Source organism: Triticum dicoccoides, chromosome 3A (assembly GCF_002162155.2).
Source record: "Triticum dicoccoides isolate Atlit2015 ecotype Zavitan chromosome 3A, WEW_v2.0, whole genome shotgun sequence".
In the NCBI taxonomy this organism is placed as follows: domain Eukaryota; kingdom Viridiplantae; phylum Streptophyta; class Magnoliopsida; order Poales; family Poaceae; genus Triticum; species Triticum dicoccoides.
In genome coordinates, this window is record NC_041384.1 from 89,000,589 (window position 1) to 89,017,015 (window position 16,427).

The following is a 16,427-nucleotide window of genomic DNA, read 5'->3' on the forward strand; positions in this document are numbered from 1 at the left end:
CTCTAAGGGGTGGCCTCCCCTCTCGGTCCCAACCAGAAACACCCATGCCCCCGGACTAGGTGGAATGCCTACTAGCTACAATCGGTATCTTCCACCATGGCCTCTCTGTACGGTGTGTGCTAGGACAGGGGTTGACAACTTACTGAACCGTACCATACCTACGGCAGGGACAAGTGGCAGCACAAAACAAGTATGGGGGTTACTGGAACAAGACTCGATCTACGGCCGACTCGGGAGGCTTAAGTATTTCCTTCATGGTTAGCTCAAGAATTATATTTCACAGCCATCAGACACAACCACCACTCATCATACCTCCCCCTGCCCCACCGGTCATAACCGTCTCGACGGGGGACAAGCTCGTGTCTACCCAAGACAGAGACTTTCCCGGATCCTTCCCGATAGGCATGAGAGGCATATGAGGGTGATTGCTATCACAAGTATGTCCATTTCCAACAGCAAACATTTCCATTTTTGCACTCAAAGCGTATGATCATATCGTCACAAAAAAATAACTAATGCTTTATGTTGAGGTGGGGTTATAACCGTATCGAACAATCCCCAAAATATATTATGCCAGGGTTCAGAATGCTTGCCTTCAAGTTGTGGTGAGGCAGGGTGCATTCCAAAACTTTGAAAGTTTTCTTCTCTCCAACAAATCCTATTTTTGAAAATATTCAAATTAACACATAGTCCAAAAACAGTACAAAAAAGTTGTTTGGAAAATTTTGAAATAAATATGAAAATAAACTAGACAATATTTGAGGAACAACAGAAAAAGAATCAAGTCATTTGGATTTATATTTAAAAAGTTATAGCCAGTCAAAGTTTCAGTCAAACTCTGTTTTTAAAATAAAACAGAAAAGAAAATGTTTTGATGAGAATGCGCTTTCGGAGCGGAGGAGACGTACTTCCGGCTGTTTGCGCTTCCACTTAAAACACGCGGGCGGGGCTAGGTCGCTGACAGTGGGTCCAGGGGGCCCACTGGTCAGGTTTGACCAGTCGCCCCCGCCTCCTTCTTCCTCTGGCTGAACAGGGGCGGGGTTCCGGTGATCAACGCCGGCGAACAGAGGCTCCTCGAGGGCATCCGAGGCCAGGGATGGATCCGCCACTCCTAGGCGGTCCTCCCGGTGGTCGACTGGCCGGCGGGGATGGAGGGAATCGCTGGCGGCGAGCTCCGCGGCGGAGGGAGCTTCGGGCGTGATTGGGGATTTGCCTCCGGTGGCTCCCGATGAAAATTGAGCTTGGGGTGGACTCACGAGATGAAGAGAGGGCCTCTGGTGAAGAGAGTGGAGAGGGGGAGGCCCTGGTGGCGCCGGAGTGAACGAGACAGTGGCGGCGGTTGTGGTTGCCGGAGAAGAAGAAGACGACCACCTCTGGTCTTTCTACTGCTACGGGAGGGTCAGTGAGGGAATGAGAGAAGTTGCTTGACGGCCTGACGATCTCGGGGGCTTCTTATATAGGCGGGCAATGGCGGCCCCACGGTGGCCGGGGATAAGATCATCGGCGACCGTCGTTCCATAGCAAGGGGGCGCGTGGCGATGGTTGGTGAGGTCTGGCAGGGCGAGAGGATAAGCGCGAACTGCTCAGGGGCGAGCTGGCGAGTGCTCGTGGCTTGGGCGGCGCCGTCCACGGCAGGCCGCACTGTGGCCGTCGGCGTGCCACCAAGAGGGCTCTGGCGGCGGCGTTGTAGGGCGCCAGGGGCGAGCTGGCGTCTTCTGGTGAGTGGATGAGGTCGGGGGCGCGGCTCTGCAGGCGACCAAGGGCCGGGGCGAGACGCGGCGACCCGAGCGCACGCACGTGCAAAACGCGCGCTCTGGGCACGCCCAGAGCACGCACGCTACGTGCTCGACAATATGCCAAGGCATGCTAGGGGGCTCCAACCCATAAGAGAGTTAGCAGGGTGGGGCTATAGGCTAGGTCAAGTCCATGGGACATGCTGGTCTGGTCAGGGGATCAAGTTCACAATGTAAACTTGAAATCATGCCAAATCTGGCTATGCACACAGGGTGTTTGACAAAATGCCAAGGGCATCTAGGAAATTCTTGGGGTGGCCAAATTCTCCAGATCACAGTCTCTTTGGATGAATAAGAGAGTGGTGAGGTTAGTTTGCCAAAAGCTCAAACTTTTTAGTGTAAGTTTTGCCAAACTTCAGTTCTAGGCAGAAGGAAAAAGGCATTGTTTTAGGAGCCAAAAATCTTCCAATGGGTCCACTCTCCTGGACTTAAGGGTTTGGTATGGTGTACTACAAGAAGGAGAAAGCTCATGCCACTAGAGCAAAATTTAATAGGGATGCAGTACAAATCACCAAGCTAGACCAGAATGAAAAGGAGGTTGATTCATTCAAATTTTACCAAGAACATCAATGGGTTTTTGCATAAAGTTGAATAATATACTCCTATGAACATCCCAAAATTTTGGTGGAGGATAGAAAGAAATATATGAATGGGTTGCAGTGCAAAATTGCCCACTGGACCAGATTTGAAAAATTGGGGTAGAGCTCAAAATATTTAATGAATGAAATATATTTTTGCATAAAAGTGATTTAAAAACATCACATGACATCTCCAAATTTTGGTGAAAATGTTAAATAAAAATATCAAGTGGTTGTAGTTCAAAAAGAGCTCCAAAACTAATGAAAAATCATTTTAAGGAATAAAGCTCAGAGAGAAATAATTGTGCAAATAAATTCCACTGATAATAGAAATGTTTTCTTGAGAGGTTAAACAAGTCCAATAATAGTTTTGGAAAGTTTTTCACTTTAGGTAAAAACTCCATAATAAGGAAAAGGGTGGCTCTGAAATCAAAAGAAAATCCAGAAAATTAAAAGTTTAAATTTCCTGGAAATTTTTTAATTAATAAAACAAGGTTAAATTTTTGGGGTGTCACATCCTCCTTGAGCTTGGTTGTGTCACCTGCACGGTGTCATTGGCACCTGCAAACTGGTTTTGGAAGTATCTGTGAGTCACGGGGACTCAGCAATCTCACACCCTCGCGATCAAGACTATTTAAGCTTATAGGTAGGGTAAAAGGTATGAGGTGGAGCTGCAGCAAGCGAATAGCATATATGGTGGCTGACATACACAAATGAGAGCGAGAAGAGAAGGCAAAAGCACGGTCGAACAACTATGATAAAGAAGTGATCCTAGAATAACCTACGTCTGGCATAACTCCAACACCGTGTTCACTTCCCGGATCCCGCCGAGAAGAGACCATCACAGTAACACACACGGTTGATGTATTTTAATTAAGATCAACTTCAGGTTTTCTACAACCAGACATTAACAAATCCCCATCTGCCCATAACTGCGGGCACGGCTTTCGAAAGTTCAAATCCCTGCGGTGGTGTCCCAGCTTAGCCCATCACAAGCTCTCACGGTCAACAAAGGATATTCCTTCTAGCGGGAAGACCCGATCAGGCTCGGAATCCCGGTTACAAGACATTTCGACAATGGTAAAACAAGACTAGCAAAGCCACCCAGATGTGCCGACAAATCCCGATAGGAGATGCACATATCTCGTTCTCAAGGCACACCAGATGAGCCAGACGTTGGGTGGGCCAGCCCAGAGTTGCCCCTGGTAGCTCCGGACATCGCTCAGTTTGGACCAACACTCAGAGGAGCACTGGCCCGGGGGTTTAATAAAGATGACCCTTGAGTCTGCATAACTCAAGGGAAAAAGAGGCTAGGTAGCGAATGGTAAAACCAATGTTGGGCCATGCTGGAAGAGTTTTATTCAAGGCAAACTGTCAAGGGGTTCCCATTATAACCCAACTGCGTACGGAACGCAAAATCTGGGAACATAACACCGATATGACAGAAACTAGGGCAGCAAGAGTGGAACAAAACACCAGGCATAAGGCCGAGCCTTCCACCCTTTACCAAGTGTATAGATGCATTAATTAAATAAGAGATATTGTGATAACCCAACGAAATAACCATGTTCCAAACATGGAACAAACTCCAATCTTCACCTGCAACTAACAACGCTATAAGAGGGGCTGAGCAAAGCGGTAACATAGCCAAACAACGGTTTGCTAGGACAAGGTGGGTTAGAGGCATGGCTTAATAATATGGGAGGCATGGTAAAGCATGTGGTAGGTATCGTAGCATAGGCATAGCAAAAGAGCGAGCAACTAGCAAGCAAAGATAGAAGTGATTTCGAGGGTATGGTCATCTTTCCTGAAATCCCGCAAGGAAGAAGAACGAGTCCATGAAGAAGACAAACGGACGTAGTCGAATGAATCCTCACAACACGACGTAAACGGAACCAACCCAAAGAAGCAACACCGGAAAGAAGCACACAACATAGTAAACAAACAACACATAAACATGGCATGATGCACAATCAAGTATGATGCATGTCCTGTTTAAATGTGCATGGCAAAGCAAAGTGCACAAACAACACTACAAATTAAGTGGAGATCAATATGCAACTCCGTTGCATATTGATGAAACACCACATTCAGGTTATTTAGTTTGATCTCGTTTATGTATCCAACAATATTAAATGTTGATTAACATGGCAAGAGGGAGAAGCAAATTAAAACTACCTATCTAGTCAAGGTTGAATGAGGCCGGAAGCAACGAACAACAATTCCGGTAAATCCCCATATACATATATTAGGTTTGGTACTGATCTGCCCTAAACACAATTTTAGAGTTATTAAACATGCAAATCAATGTCACCATGTTAATCTAGACATTTTCCACCCCATTTACATATAAAGTTTGTTAGGTTTGGAGCTACGGTTATTTAGTTATGAATTAAAGCATTTTAACAAGGCATAGGAACAAAGTAATGCAAACATCATTTTAAACATTTTAAACATGATTGAAAGTTGGATACTATTAAACTAGATGAAATTCTAAGCAAGTTTCATATTTGGATGTTTTACATATGATGCATAGATCATGAGTTATAATATGCATGAAGACTAGGGACTAAACTGTAAACTGGCAGTTTTCTGGATAAATAGGAAAATCGCTGACAGAAAAAAAACAGACGCGGGCCGAAACTGTTAGCCCATCAGAAGGAAAAAACACTAGGTGGCCTCACCATGGGCTTCGGCCCAGTCAGAGGAGGCGGCTGGCAAGCTGGATCGAACGAGGTGGAGGGTCGGCCTCGCTGCGTGCCTGGCGTGTAGCGCTTGAGCGGGGCGCGGTCAACGCTCGGGCAGAGCGGGCGGGAAATCCATATTCGCCGCTTGCTGCGGCAAAATGTCGGGCTAGCGCACAGGGCAGCGCAGCGAGCGACAAACCTGGGCCGGCCCACTTCGTCCAACCGGGTTTTTTCCTGTATCGTTTTTCTCTGGTTCTTTTTCGGCTTTCTATTGTTTTTCCATCTCTCTTTTTTTGTTTCTGTTTTTTTTACTTTTTTGTTTCATTTTCTTTTTCAAGTTTATTTTTCTTTCTCAGAACTTGTTCACAATTTTACAAAATGTTTATGATTTTCTTTTTTATTTATTTTCCTTTTCTTCTCTTTTAAAAAAAATCAAAAAAATAATTTTTGTTCGTGTTTCCAAAAAATGTTCAGTTTTTGAACAAAATGTTCTCAAAATTAAAAATTGTTCTTGTTACACAAAAAAGTACAAAACTTTCGAAATTCATAAGATGTACCAGATTTCAATTTTGTGTTCACATATTAAAAAGGTGTTCGCGCTTCCAAATTTGTTTGGGATTTTTCAAAATTGTTCTCCGTTTTAAAATATGTTCATAAAATTCAAAAAATGTTCGTACTTTAAAAAATTGTTGGCGCCTCCAAGTTTGTTCAGGATTTTTCAAAAATGTTCTCTGTTTCAAAATTTGTTCTCAAGATTCAAAAAATGTTTGGAAATTGAAGAAAATGTTCCAGCTTTCCTAATTTGTTCACAAATTCAATAATAGTTCATGTTTTTAATTTTGTTCACAAATTCAAAAAATGTTCTGGAAGTTTATAAAAGTAAACATTTTTATTTTTTGTTCACAAATTCAAGAAATGTTCGCCTTTTTCAAATTTGTTCACATCATCAAAATGTTCTTGTTTTACAAAATTTGTACGAAAATTCGAAAAATGTTTTTATTTTGAAGAAAGTATTCATAATTTGGAAAAATGGGCTGTAGTTTTTTGGATTTTTTGCGAATTAATGTTTAACATTAGTCTCTCTCGTATACGTCTTTAACTGTCCGGCTGCTAAGTGAACATGAGATGGTCTTCGTCGCGGTGGTTAGCACGGCAGGCCAATTGGTGCGAAGTCGCGTGTTCGAGTTATAGCGCTAGCGCAATTTTCTTTTTTGCGATTTTTTCATCTAGGGAAGGTGCCGTCAGGTGCCACTGTAAATGGGCCGGCCCACGCTAGCCGCTCCTGTGCGAAGCGCCGGCACTTTGCCGCAGCGAGCGGCCTATAGGAGCTCCCGAGCGGGCGTCCTCTTTCTCGACAAGAAGCAGAGTCGCCGCGGCGCGTCCTTGGCGCAGCGGATCCAGCACAAAGACGGCCCAGGCGGTCAACGAAGGAGCACGGGATCGAGGGGATAGCAGTGGACTTGGCGCTAGGGGTCGTGCTTGCTCGATCGACGGGGAAACAGCGGCAGTAGCGGACCCGGCCGAGATGAGGCCTGCAGGCGGCGGGTCCGGGCAAGGGGCAAGTTCCACGCGGGCGCGGTGGATCCGGCCAGTCCGAGGGTCAGGGAGGCGTTTCCCGGTGGCGAGGAACTCCGGCGGGACGGACTTGAGGAGTTCGGCGAGGGGATCAGCCATGGGGTGGAGCTCCTGGTTCCTGCGAGGCAGAGAGAAAACGCTGAGAGAAAGAGAGAGATGCCGGGATGGAAAAAGAAGAAAGGGAGGAGAGGCGATGAGGCCTGCTTGGAGGCGAGCTTCGTCGGGGCAGCGGGGTCGCGAGGAGGTCGGAGGCGACAAGGGCGTGGACGAAGGAGCTCGGGCTGCAGTAGAGGGCTCGTCTTCTTGCGCGGGCACACGAGGCAGGGCCTCTGGCAGTAACTTGGTGGGGTCGAGGGGAGGAGCGGAGTGCTCCGGCTGGATGTATTGATGGAACAAAAAGGAAGGAATTGGGGATGGATCCCAAGAGATTTCGAGTGGGTGGCGGCGGCGGACACGCGATGGATGGGACGGATCTCTAGGTTTTAGGGTTGCCCACTATTTATATTGCAAAGTGATTTAGGGTAGAGGCTATCACGTCCCTACGGTCGCAATCGGACAATCGCGAATAAAATAGTTGGAGAGTCCAAATAAGAAAACGGTGATGTTTTGTAAATGTTTGGGGATGATCTGGACCCAACGGTGATGACTGCCCGGGTCGGGTCCGGGGAAGTTTCGTACACGCACGTGAGGGGTTCGATGCACTGTGCACAGAGGGTTTCGGGGCCTGGGGGTTGACAGTGGACTGTGCAGAAAGCTTTGGGCTGAGGGAAGAGAAGAGAGAGACCCGGCGACTGTTTCCGGAGACCGAAAACGTCTGACGTTAGACCGGCTATACTACCGCTATAGTTTAACGGTTGGGCTATCAAACGAACTCCGAATGCGATGAAACTTGGCAGGCGACCTACTAACACTATAACTACACCGCATGCCAACTTTCACCCCAATCCGAGAACATTTCCGGCCACTTACAAAATAATATTTCAGAGGTGCCGCGGGCGCGTGCAAGTGTATCTGGGCTCAGAGCGGACAACGGACGAAACTGGGGAACTCGGATGGATGCAAGTTTTGAAAACATGATGATGCAATGCACATGATGACATGACAAGATGCAACACGCAAGCAAATGACATGGCAATGACGGCGAATAACTGGAAGACACCTAGCACATCGGTCTCGGGGCATTACAGTTGGCCCCAAGGACGCTACTCGTAGTTGAAACTTGTAGAATGCTACCTGAATTCCACTGGGATATCAGATTCAAACTGGATGAAACTATTTCTGTTGTTGCTTGCCACAAGTTTTGTTTGTAGTACTGTTTGGCAGGGATTGTCATACATGCATGTGTGTGGAACCAACTCTGGTCTGAGTGTTAATGAAGTAAAACAAAAGCGGAAGTTCTTTTCCAAGTCATGAACTCAGTGATTTAAACCCATTTTTTTTTGAGGAATTGGACAGTGGGAGAGGCTCCCACTGTGTTTGTATTACTCAAAAGCAGGGTACAATGTACATGGCGTTTTTACCTGGCGCCTTACCTCCACCTGTGGAGGCTAGGGCTACTACTACTTTATATGGTGGGGGCAATCAAGGGGGTTCTAAGCTAATTACAAAGGAGAGAATAAAGTCTCTCACATCTTCTCTGGTTCTATGTTGGAGCAGGGCAAAGTCATGTTTGAAACGTTGGAGCCATGATAGAATAGTTGGTGGGATGCTTCTGAAATGTTTGTTATTCCTCTCTTTCCAAATGCTCCAAGCCGCTTGAAGGAAAACATCCATGAACATGGGACTGCTCCAATCATGAGCTGCCATGTTGATCCACCGAAGCCTTGAACCAGTTTGCTGCCAAGTTATCCCTAGAATGGACCAACATCGTTGGCTAAAGGGGCACTGGAAGATCATGTGTTCGACAGTCTCTTCAATTTGCTGATCACAAAGAAGGCAGTTGTAATCGTCCCCAATATTGTAGTGTCTCCTTTTTAGCATGTTACGTGTGTTTAAGCGGTCAGAGAGAAGAAGCCACCCAAAGAACTTAATTTTGAGCATTGACCTGGCCGCCCAGAGCCACTTGTATGATTGATGTGCATGCACCTCTCGAAAATAGAATTTGTAGTATTTGATGGCCTTAAAATCCACTGAGCCCCAACAGTAAGTCCAGTTATCGTGTGGGGTCGGATCAGTAGCGTTGCCAACATGCCTCACCTCTTGCTGAAGATCACGGATTTCTTGCATTGCTTGGACTGATAGTGGGAGGTGAAACTTTTCATGCAGAGATGTGGATCCCAGGAAATCCTTAACCGAAATATCTTCATTTTTTGCAAAGGAGAAGGCGCGCTGGTACTTTTCATCGAGAGTGGCGTCGAGCCACAGGTCTTTCCACATGAGCACTGTAGCTCCATCATGCACAATGGCTTTAGAAATCCCTCTGTAAATCGGGGTGAGCTTGAGAACATCTCTCCACCAGAATGATCCGCATGGTTCCATGGCATGGGGGATTTTGTTTGTATAGTATGTGGACCACACAAGCTCCACCCAAGGTACATCGTGCTTGTTGTAGAATTTATGCAGATATTTGAGAAGGAGGGCATCGCTTTGTACGCGTAGGTTGATTATACCAAGGCCTCCACACTGTTTTGGTCTACACACCATACTCCAGGCCGCAAGGGAATTGCATTTGTCCCCATGTTCTGTCTTCTTTGTCCATAGACACTTCCTTCGCAGTTTATCAAGCAGTTCAATTATCTTTGGTGGCAGTCTGAGAGTGCACAAAGCAAAGATGACTAGTGAAGTGATCATGGTATTGAGTAGAGATAGCCTGGCTCCATACGACATCAAGGCCAGAGTGCTTGACATCCGACGTTCCATTGTACAAACAAGCGGCATTAAATCTTGAACTGAGGGCTTGGTTGTCCCGAGAGGTAACCCTAGGTAAGTGAAGGGCATGGAACCAACATTACATCCAAAGATATTGGAGAGCTCATTGTAGCAGGCAGCCTCACAGTTAATTGGGATCAGTGTGGACTTGTGGAAGTTTATCTTGAGCCTAATGGAGTCAGCGTAGTCAGTGAAAATGTTTTTGATTGTGAGGGCTTGGACCGGGCATGCAGGAAGAAGAATGAGCGTGTCGTCCGCGTATTGTATCACAGGGTAGTCGTGTTGGTTCTCTCTAGGGAACGGTAGCTGGATTCGGCCATGTCTGAAAGCGTCATTGATTGCGGCCTGTAAGAGGTCAGCCGCCAATACAAAAATCAATGGAGAGAATGGGTCACCCTGTCGAACACCACATTTACAGTTGAATTGACGACCCGGGACCCCATTTAGAAGCACCGCTGACTTGCCAGAGGAGAAAATGCATTTTACCCAATTGAGCCATCTGTCATCAAATCCCATATGCTGCATAATCATAAGCATAGCATCATGTTCGATCGTATCAAAGGCCTTTGTGAAATCCAGTTTTAGGAGGATGATCTTTTCCTTGGAGGCTTGACACTGATGGATATATTCGAACGCCCAGGCGAGACAGTCCTGTAGTGATCGGCCTTTTAGGAATCCATATTGGTTTCGATGAACGATTTTAAGAATGAGCTTTTGTAGTCGGTTGGCAAGAAGTTTTGTGAGAATCTTAAGACAACAATTCAACAAAGTGATTGGTCTAAAATCAGAGACATTCTCTGGGGAGCGAACCTTAGGAATGAGTGTAATAAACCCCTCATTGATGCTTTCAAGATTTAGGGTCCCCTCATAGAACTGGTTGCATAGATCATAGAAGTCGTTCTTAATAATATGCCAGCATTTTTTGATAAAGATACCAGAGAAACCATCTGGTCCTGGAGCTCGGTCGGTCGGCATTTCGTTAACGATCACATCTATCTCCTTCTTGGTGAAGGGGACAGTAAGTGTCTCCAGTCCCTCAACTTTTTTGATGATATCAGGGAGGTTGAATTTCATTTGGAATTCGCCTGATTTCCCCAACCGCTCTTTAAATGTATGATAAATGATTGCCTGTTTACCCGCATGGTCATCTACGACCGATCCATCCGAGAGTTTGAGTGTTGGTATTGTGTTTCGTCTGTATCTCTTCGATGCCAGAGCTTTCAGAAATTTAGGGTCTTCGTCTCCAAATTTGATCCAACGGATAGTGCATCTTTTTTGCCAGTATTGTCGTTGATAGCCCAACAACCGAAGGAGGTGCCTTTTCAGGATTGTCCTGAAGTTCTGCTCTGGTGTGGAGAGGGCTCTAATGTTTTCAATAGCATCAAGATTGGCTAATGCAAGATTAGAATTGTCGATCGCCACTGTTAGTTTAGAGAATCTTTTATTCCACCGCTTCAACTCATATCTGAGTGCTTTGAATTTTCTGGCTAGCAAAGTGGCTGCATTGGAGGTATGCTTGAAGGTTCTTGACCAGACCGATTGGACTAACTCAAAGAAACCAGGATGTTCAGTCCAATAAGATTCGAACCTAAAAATTTTACTGCGTGGAATGGATGTTTCAATTTTCACCACACACGGGATATGATCAGAAACTGGTTTTCCCAAGGGCACCACTAGTGTGTTTGGGTATGAAGATGTCCAATTGTTGGAAGTGAGGAACCAGTCTAACTGTTCGAGCAGTGGATCAATCTGCATATTGCTCCATGTGTAGGCCCTGCCCTTGATTGGCAGTTCAATTAGCTGATTCGATCGAATGATGTCATTGAAAGTGATCATGTCATTTGGATTACCTCCAGGCTTGTTCCTGTTGTCGGGGCCACGTATGTAATTAAAGACTCCCAATAAAAGCCAATCATCATTAGATGGAATATTAAGATGTTGGAGCCAATTTGTATAAGTCACTCTAGAATCCCCTTGGCATGGGCCATAAATATTCACCAGCGTCCATTCCTGGGAAGACTGTGTGGAAGGAAACTTAATGGCCAACGCAAAATCTTCTTCCATAATCACAGAGCCAGTAAAGATGGCACTATTCCAGATTGTGACGATCCCTCCCGAGGCCCCATTCGAAGGTATGTAAGCAAATTTGTCAAATCTCTTCGGGCAGCAAGATTTAATGAACATATTATCAATGGTGGGTTTTTTTGTTTCTTGCAGACAAATGATAGCACAACCACTAGAAGCGATAGCATTAGATAGCGCTAAAAGTTTAGGTTCAGAGTTTAAGCCACGTACATTCCAGCATAGGATGTTCCAATTCAACAAAGAAGACATGAAAGGATAAAGCAAAATAGGTAAGCCTCTCAGCAGGCACTTTCAGATACTTCAAGCCTGGGGCGGGCCGTCCGCAGAATCCGCCATGAGAGCTTCTTTAGAGACCTCGGCTGGCGGGATGGCGCACTTGCTAATTCCAATGTGCTGCAGAACCTGAATTGGAGTAGGCGGCGGGATGTAGTCCCCCTGATTGACTGTGTGATCAACAACCTCCATAGGAGTATCAGTAGCAGAGGGTACAACATGGGGTTTAACTTTAGAGGGTTTTGGCTTAGTGTCAGAGACAGAGGGTACCTTAAACCCATCATATTTGTTGGATCTATTGCTGCGACGCACCTCCAGCACAGATGCTGGAGCTTTGGCTTTGCCTTTCCTGACTACTAAAGTGCCTGCACCCAGATCCACCGCATGAGGAGCAATCAAAGTCTTGGTGGCTTCAGTTGATGCTTCAGTGATAGCATTGGGAAGCTGAGGAAGCACTGCATCATCCGGAGCAGTTAGGCTCAGAGCATTAGTGTTAGTAGGAATGGTCACATCTGACGGCACATCCTGATCGAGGCCAGCATCAATCTCAGTAATGACAACCTTGGAAGTAGCAGCCCGGGGGAGAATGGAAGATTCCTCAAGAGACACATGCGCATCATCTCCCTGGTGTAGAGCCCATGAGGTGTGACCAGGAATGAGGATAGTACGAGAGGCAGAGTCAGCAGAGTGTTTGACAGTTTTAGATGCTGACCGAACAAAGAAATGCCCATTTGTCTCCTCAACATTGACCGAGAATTGCACTGAACTATCCCGAAAACCAAAACCTGAACTCCAAGGGCCAAAAGCAGCAATGATAGGCCGGATAGCAGCAGTGAGGTAGATGTTGAGCCTTAGCATAGGCACACACTCATTCAGCAGGAGCGAGGCATAGCTGTCATGATCTGAAAGCATGGAGAATTGCATACCAGCATTGGATATAGTCAGGGTCAGTTCAATACTGTTTACCTCAGGTGGAGCCGCGATCGGGCCCTGGACAGAATCACTGGACTGAGTTGTGTCGACAGACAAAACACCCAAGGCCGATCCATTAACAGAAAGCAGTTGGTTGAAGATGTTTAAAGGGACGATGGCGAAACCATCAGACAGAGTAGCAATGGAGTCCGAGCTGCTAAAAATAGAGATTGAGTCGTTCCAAGCAGCAGCCGGACTATCTTGCAGGTTATTGAGAGGATGAATGCCATGGTGCACCTGCAAACCTTCTCCAGCTAGCCAGGCCTGGAAGTTGAACATTGCGGGAGGTGTATGTGGTGGGGATGGGGGCCAGACTCCCCAATTAGGTTGAAACTGCACTTCATCATCTACCACCTGTTCTGCATTGTCATTTCCTGGCTGAGCATTGGCATTGGCGGCCACATTCTGAGCGATCCAATTGTGAAGCTGCATTTGATAAATCTGTTCAGCAGTGAGGTTCTCTCCATGAAGTGGGTGGGGAATTCCATCTTCGGGAGGAGGATCCTCAGTGGCCGGCGGGACATCTGGGATGTGCGCATTCCAGTCACTGCTCCTTAACATAGTGACGGCCACAGTCCAGCTCTGGCGAGTGCCTCCAAGCTGGCGCAACACCATACTCTTAGGAACGAATCGAAGATGTATCACCCTGACTTTCAGAAGCACGAATCGACGGTCCCCTCTCGGGTTATGCCATTCAACCAACTGACCAAACTTATCGACAGATTTATGCATATAGTGTTGAGTCTGATAATCATACGGAAAACCAATGTACAGCAACCAGATCTCCGGCCCGAAAGAAGTCAGACGCATGTTCAGAGCAGCATCATGAGGAACAAAGGATATCACTACCGGCTCATCAAACTCCTCCTCATCAAGCTCAAAGGTGGTACCAACTACTGCATCCCTAATGAGCGTGTTGGGAAAACCAAAGATACCAACACCAAGAGGGTGGTCGCCGACTTCAGTCGGAAAAAACTCGGATTCATGAAGCAAACCTTCAATGATGTGGCGGAGAGCCGCCTTGCGGTGAAAGGGGATGTCCCTGTTTGCTTCAGCAATGGCGAGGAAGTCGTGGCGCAGCGGAGGGATTGGACCAACCACCATGTCGTCACGCACCCTACGGTCAGGCGGCCCGAGCTCGACGGTCATGCCCGGCGGGAGGTAGGGGATGACATTGATTGGAAAGTTAGCCATGGTTGTGGTGGTGCTCTGCAACGAAGCAGAGGACGGTGTGAAGGTCGAGGTAGAATGCAGAGCGGCGGCCCTTGGGAGAGACTTGGGGACCCAGCGCCACCCCTTTTTTCCTGTGTTAATGAAGCAGGATGAAGCCACGTGTCCATCGCGCCCGCAGTTGTGACATCGAAGGGTCCCACTCGACCGCTGCGATTTCCAGTCCAGTTTGGTAGGTGCGGTAAATGGTGGGGGTAGATCAGAAGAATGATTCTGTGGCTGATTATGATTAGCATGGGAATTATTCTTGCCCAAAGTAGAATTCCTGATGAATGCAGTTTGTCGATAATTGTGTGGATTCACATTTGTTTCCAAAGTGGTTTTGTGATCCTTAGCAGAAGGGAAAATCCGGACAATGCGATTACTTGCCAACCCCTCAGTTGAAACCTGTCGAGAGATGTCACTTTTGTCATGTGAGCCAGCGGAGATAACATCCTGGTGGGCCAGCTCAAGCTTGGGCCTCCAGTAGAAGCGAGCCGCCTTGTGGTCATCACAACAGTTGGGGGTGTGGCCCATAAAGGTGCAGTATGTACAGTAAAGCGCGCCCGGGCACCCAAAAGTGAAGTGGGTAGTAGCACCACAAATGTAGCAAGATGGGCCAGGCAATGGGCTGGTTGAAATGCCTTCCAACTTGTTCGAAGTAATTGGATTCAAGGAGCCACAAACACAGGGTGAGTGCTCACAGGTAGTGCAATGTTTGTCAGGGCAGGAGTCAGCCAAATGACCCGAGGCCGTGCAAGATGAGCACAAATTCAATCTCGTGTGGATATAATCTTGAGACGGTACACTGTTGAGCTTCCAGACGTTCGCAATATGTTGCTCCGTGTGGCCGACACGACGAAAGTCCAGAATATGCAATAGAATGAAATTAGGGATAGATTGCCAATTGTCCTTTTTAAACCAACAACCTTCAAATCTTGTATTATGAGCCATAACACTGCCACACTGAAAAGAAGGGAGACTTCCAAAAGAAATATTTGCCATTAATGCTGATGAACCCAGATCCTTGGATGGCGCCTTGCCAAAAGAGTTTGAATTTGACACATTTGCTGAAAGGTCCTTCACCGGCGACCATACTTGCTCGGCCGTCATAGTCGACGGTGCAATAAGATTAAACTTTTGTAGTTCAGCACATGTACTGAGATCAGAACTCTGACCAGCAGCAAGAAATGAGAGATTGGTTCTTAGAGCAATTGGGGATCGTGAAGCTACCTCAGGACTGTGAACATCGGAATGCCAAACATTGTCCAAACATCTTGGAGGAGTACGGCCATGGCGATAAAGTTGAAAGTGGCAAACGAAGTCTGGCCAAACTCGATCTTTGAGACCATAGATAAAATGTCCAACACGATTAGAGGCCACCGAGAATCGAAATGACCGACCCTCAAGATGATGCACATTGAGACCAGAAGGTAAACCCCCGATGCAACATTGTAAGGCAATGGCCACAGATTCTTCAGATAAGGGGAAGGAGGCAGACGAAAAATACACAACCAAGAAAAATTCCTTGGTAGATCCATCGGGGAGGAAATGAACAGAGGATCCAAACCGTCTACGCACCTGATCTGCGACCGCAAGGCCGGGTGAGAAGTCCCAATGTAGGAGGCCCTCCATGGAAGCCTAGTTCATGGTGTTCCATGGCTTGGTGGTGGTGGAGGAACGTTGGAGGAGGTGGTGGAGGTGGTGGTGCTCCATTCTTCTTCAACCCATTATATTTAAACCCATTTTCATGGCAATGGTCATTTGGATAGAATTTTATGTTTGGACTTGGGTGAATGTAACCAGACTTATACTCCCAGATTTTGTCATAGTTGATGGTGTGAGGACTTATAATGTGATAAAGTATATACGTTGTTGCAACACCTATATAATGTGATAAAGTATATACATTGTCATCTAAGTTGAGCTGATTTTGATTTCCGTATGTTATGGGGGCACAACAGATATTGCTATATGTTCATTCTTGAGGGTACAGACTTGCTAAACTATTGATGATTTTTTGTTGGGTGACCTATTAGATCTGGAGTGGAAGCTCACATAAGTTGAGCTGATTTTTGTCCATATGAAAGTAGAGGACCATATGGTCTGTTTACTTTTCATCCATATGAAAGTACAGGCACATTGTGGTGCTACTTTGCTGGGTTTTGTCTCCGACCATCGTGTCGTGATGATTTTGCAGGTACCCCACACTACAAAAAAAGACACATCCGTGACATTTTGGGCCGAACGATTTTTTTTTCTGTCATACATATGACACTTCTACGACGATAATTGTGACAAAACCCGGTATCATCATAGATGTGGTGGGCTCCTACTTCTATGACAAAAAATCATGATAGAAAATGGGCTTTTCATCCTGGGCGGGC

General features: G+C 46.4%; 1 protein-coding gene across 1 annotated transcript; it reads right to left on the minus strand.

The window, feature by feature from the left end:
- Window positions 1–8,214: 8,214 nt before the first annotated feature.
- Window positions 8,215–10,575, minus strand: LOC119272001. Its single transcript, XM_037553614.1, has 3 exons — window positions 9,962–10,575; window positions 9,334–9,670; window positions 8,215–9,147 (listed from the first exon to the last, which is right to left on the minus strand). Exons 1-3 carry the CDS (start codon window positions 10,573–10,575, stop codon window positions 8,215–8,217), a joined length of 1,884 nt encoding a protein of 627 aa, XP_037409511.1.
- Window positions 10,576–16,427: the final 5,852 nt, after the last annotated feature.